General features: G+C 38.2%; 1 protein-coding gene across 1 annotated transcript; it reads right to left on the bottom strand.

Moving 5' to 3' along the window:
• Positions 1-293: 293 nt before the first annotated feature.
• On the bottom strand, positions 294-1452 carry LOC121034778 (olfactory receptor 13C8). Its single transcript, XM_040481871.1, has one exon. The coding sequence runs from the start codon at positions 1347-1349 to the stop codon at positions 390-392; it is 960 nt and encodes a 319-aa protein (XP_040337805.1). The 5' UTR covers positions 1350-1452; the 3' UTR covers positions 294-389.
• Between the last annotated feature and the right edge of the window lie 1693 nt (positions 1453-3145).

The raw sequence follows: 3145 nt of genomic DNA, 5'->3' as shown, positions 1-3145 counted from the left end.
TTACATATTTCTGTTTCAGTATTGTTTTTTCTTTAATTTTTTACTTTAATCCCAGTTAGTTAACACAGTGTTATATTAATGTCAAGTGATTTTAGTCTACCTTTTGCCTGTATTATTTTCTAAATGTTTAAGAGTGACTATATTTTGCTGGGGATTCCTAAGAGATTTTCACATTTTGCATTTACATAATAGTATTTTTTACAACCACAAGCATGTTTTATTTCTGCAGTTAAAACAAAAAGCTAATAGTAACAACATCCACCAAAATATTTCTGTCAGATGATTTTGAATGCCACATGGTGAATTTGTTTTCACATAGTAATGTTCTCTTTTCAAATTTTGTGTCTGCAGCAGCTTTGGATACTGAGTCACATAGTGTAAATCTGTACTCAGATTCCATCAGAGTTTTTTCTACCCACCATGTTCTTCACTGCAGCCTTTACATCCTTGTTCCTCAGACTATAGATGAGAGGATTGAGCATGGGGGCCATTACTCCATAGAAGAGAGAGATGAGGGCCTCAATGATGTCTTGATTATCAGCATCAACAGAACTTTTAGACTTGGGCTTTGCGTACATGAAGAAGATAGTTCCATAGAATATAATCACTACTGTTAGGTGGGCGGAGCAGGTGGAGAAGGCCTTACGTTTTCCTTTGGTGGAGGGGATCCTCAATATAGTGGTGACAATAAAAATGTAAGATATAGAAATTACTAGCAGTGGAATAACCAGAACAATCAGATTTGACCCTGCCATGCTGATCACATTGATTGAAATATCAGCACAAGCCAGTTTTAGGATAGCTAGAATTTCACAGACAAAATGGTTAATGACATTACTAGTACAGAATGGTAACTGCATTGCGAGAGATGTCTGCACCACTGAGTCCACAATCCCAGTGACCCAGGATCCAGCTGCCATGGGCAGGTAGGCATTTTTGCTCATGATGACAGAGTATCTCAGTGGGTAGCAGATGGCTACATAGCGGTCGAGTGCCATCATACCTAGAAGCACACACTCTGTGGCCCCCATGGCAAAGGAGAGAAACATTTGCACCATGCACCCAGAGAAGGAAACCCTTTTCCTTCCTGTCAGAAAACTGTCAAGAATTAGTGGGACAGAGGAGCTTGTGTAACAAATGTCCAGGAAGGAAAGATTACAGAGGAAGAAATACATGGGGGTGTGCAAGTGAGAATCACAGATGATTACTGAGATAAGGATTCCATTTCCCAGAAGGATCATCAGGTACATCCACAAAACTAGCGCAAAGAAAACTGTCTGGAGCTTTGGGTGGGCAGAAAGCCCAACAAGGACAAATTCTGTCAGCATGGAATCATTGGTCCTTTCCATATTACATATATCCCTTCTCCAATAGCACTCTATGGATGATAGGATAGAAATTTGTTAATACAGTATCTACAAGAGCTACCTCTTTTAAGAATCATATTCTGTGTCACTGCAGTTCTATATTTGGGTATAACAATATAACTCTGGGGCAGCTTTCTCACTCTAAACTCAGGCCACTAGAGCAGAATCCTAACCTGATCATCTCAGGGTTAAGAGAGAGTACATTTGATTATAGGACATTTGGATCCCAAACCAGATTATGGCTGTTCCAACTAGTTCTGCCTCTTAACATACTGACTGCACACCAATTTAGTGTCTATAGTCTGGATGCAGTAGAGAGATGTAGTTTGATTGACAGTCTTTTCTGCAGTGTTTTAAGTTTTGAATTAGAGGTCAATATTTTACATGCAGAAGATATGGTATAAAAAATCTCCATTTCAGCCTGTCTTCAAATAAATTATAATATTTAAAAACATTACACCTATTTCCCTGATGGAGCTCAATTACAACTTGCCCATTCTTATTTGAAGCATGTTCTCCATGACACCAGATTACCCTCCTATCTCCCTTACCTGCTGGTCACTGGAGGTGAATATTAGTTTCCAGTAAATATGTTATTCTCAGTTGATCTCAACCACTTATAATACCTGATAGGATTGTATATGTATTTGAATTCTTGACTCATGGCTGCAGGACCAATGTATCCGGTAGGCATAGTAGGCCTATCATACTGTTAGAAACCTATGAAAATGTTTTTATTTCTTTTAAAATCTGAATAAAACTGAGTTTTTAAGCTTAGTACATAATATTAGTATATTTATCTTTATATGAAAGCAGATGTAAAATACAACTTTTAATATTATTTCATGGAAGAAAGGGCCAGTCAAAGTCATAATGTGGTCCTATATAATCATATCCCTTTTTAGACCTCATTTTGGCTGCTGGTGGTAATAAGTAGTATTACCTATCTGCACATAGCCTCCTTGAGCACAGCCGTCTCATTGGATGGACGTATCTTTATATTGCTACAGTATCTACCTTAATATGATAATGAAGTATGTGTTTAAATAAATGATTTTCTTTAATGGAAAGAAATTGAGGGCGACTGGGTGGCTCAGTCGGTTAAGCATTCAAATTCAGTTCAGGTCATGATCTCGCAGTTCATGAATTCAAGCCCCACATCCGGCTCTCTGCTGTCCGCACAGAACCTGCTCCAGAACCTCTGTCTTACTCTCTCTCTGGCCCTCCCCTGCTCTCTCTCTCCTAAAAATAAAATAAATATTTAAAAAAAATTCTTAAAGAAAGAGAAATTAAAAGTGCTTACAAAGCCATTTTTATCATGAGTAAATATAATGTAGATTGTAGATTCCTCTTAATTTGTTTATTTTCACCTCATGCAAGGACTATCACTTAGGGATCAACTGTAATAATAGTGCTTTCATTCAAAATGTACACATATAGGGGCGCCTGGGTGGCGCAGTCGGTTAAGCGTTCGACTTCAGCCAGGTCACGATCTCGCGGTCCGTGAGTTCGAGCCCCGCGTCGGGCTCTGGGCTGATGGCTCAGAGCCTGGAGCCTGTTTCCAATTCGGTGTCTCCCTCTCTCTCTGCCCCTCCCCCGTTCATGCTCTGTCTCTCTCTGTCCCAAAAATAAATAAAAAAACATTGAAAAAAAATTAAAAAAATATATATAGATAAAAACAAAATGTACACATTTAACTAAACCAGTGATACGTAGCCATTGTTTTTTAGCAAATCAAATTTATACAGAAGCATAATATGTAAAGCAAACAAGAAATT

This window comes from Herpailurus yagouaroundi, unplaced genomic scaffold (genome assembly GCF_014898765.1).
Source record: "Herpailurus yagouaroundi ecotype Mexico unplaced genomic scaffold, PumYag 160, whole genome shotgun sequence".
NCBI classification, from domain to species: Eukaryota; Metazoa; Chordata; class Mammalia; order Carnivora; family Felidae; genus Herpailurus; species Herpailurus yagouaroundi.
Note: the sequence above shows the minus strand (reverse complement) of the source record. Positions and strands in the feature narration are given on the sequence as shown.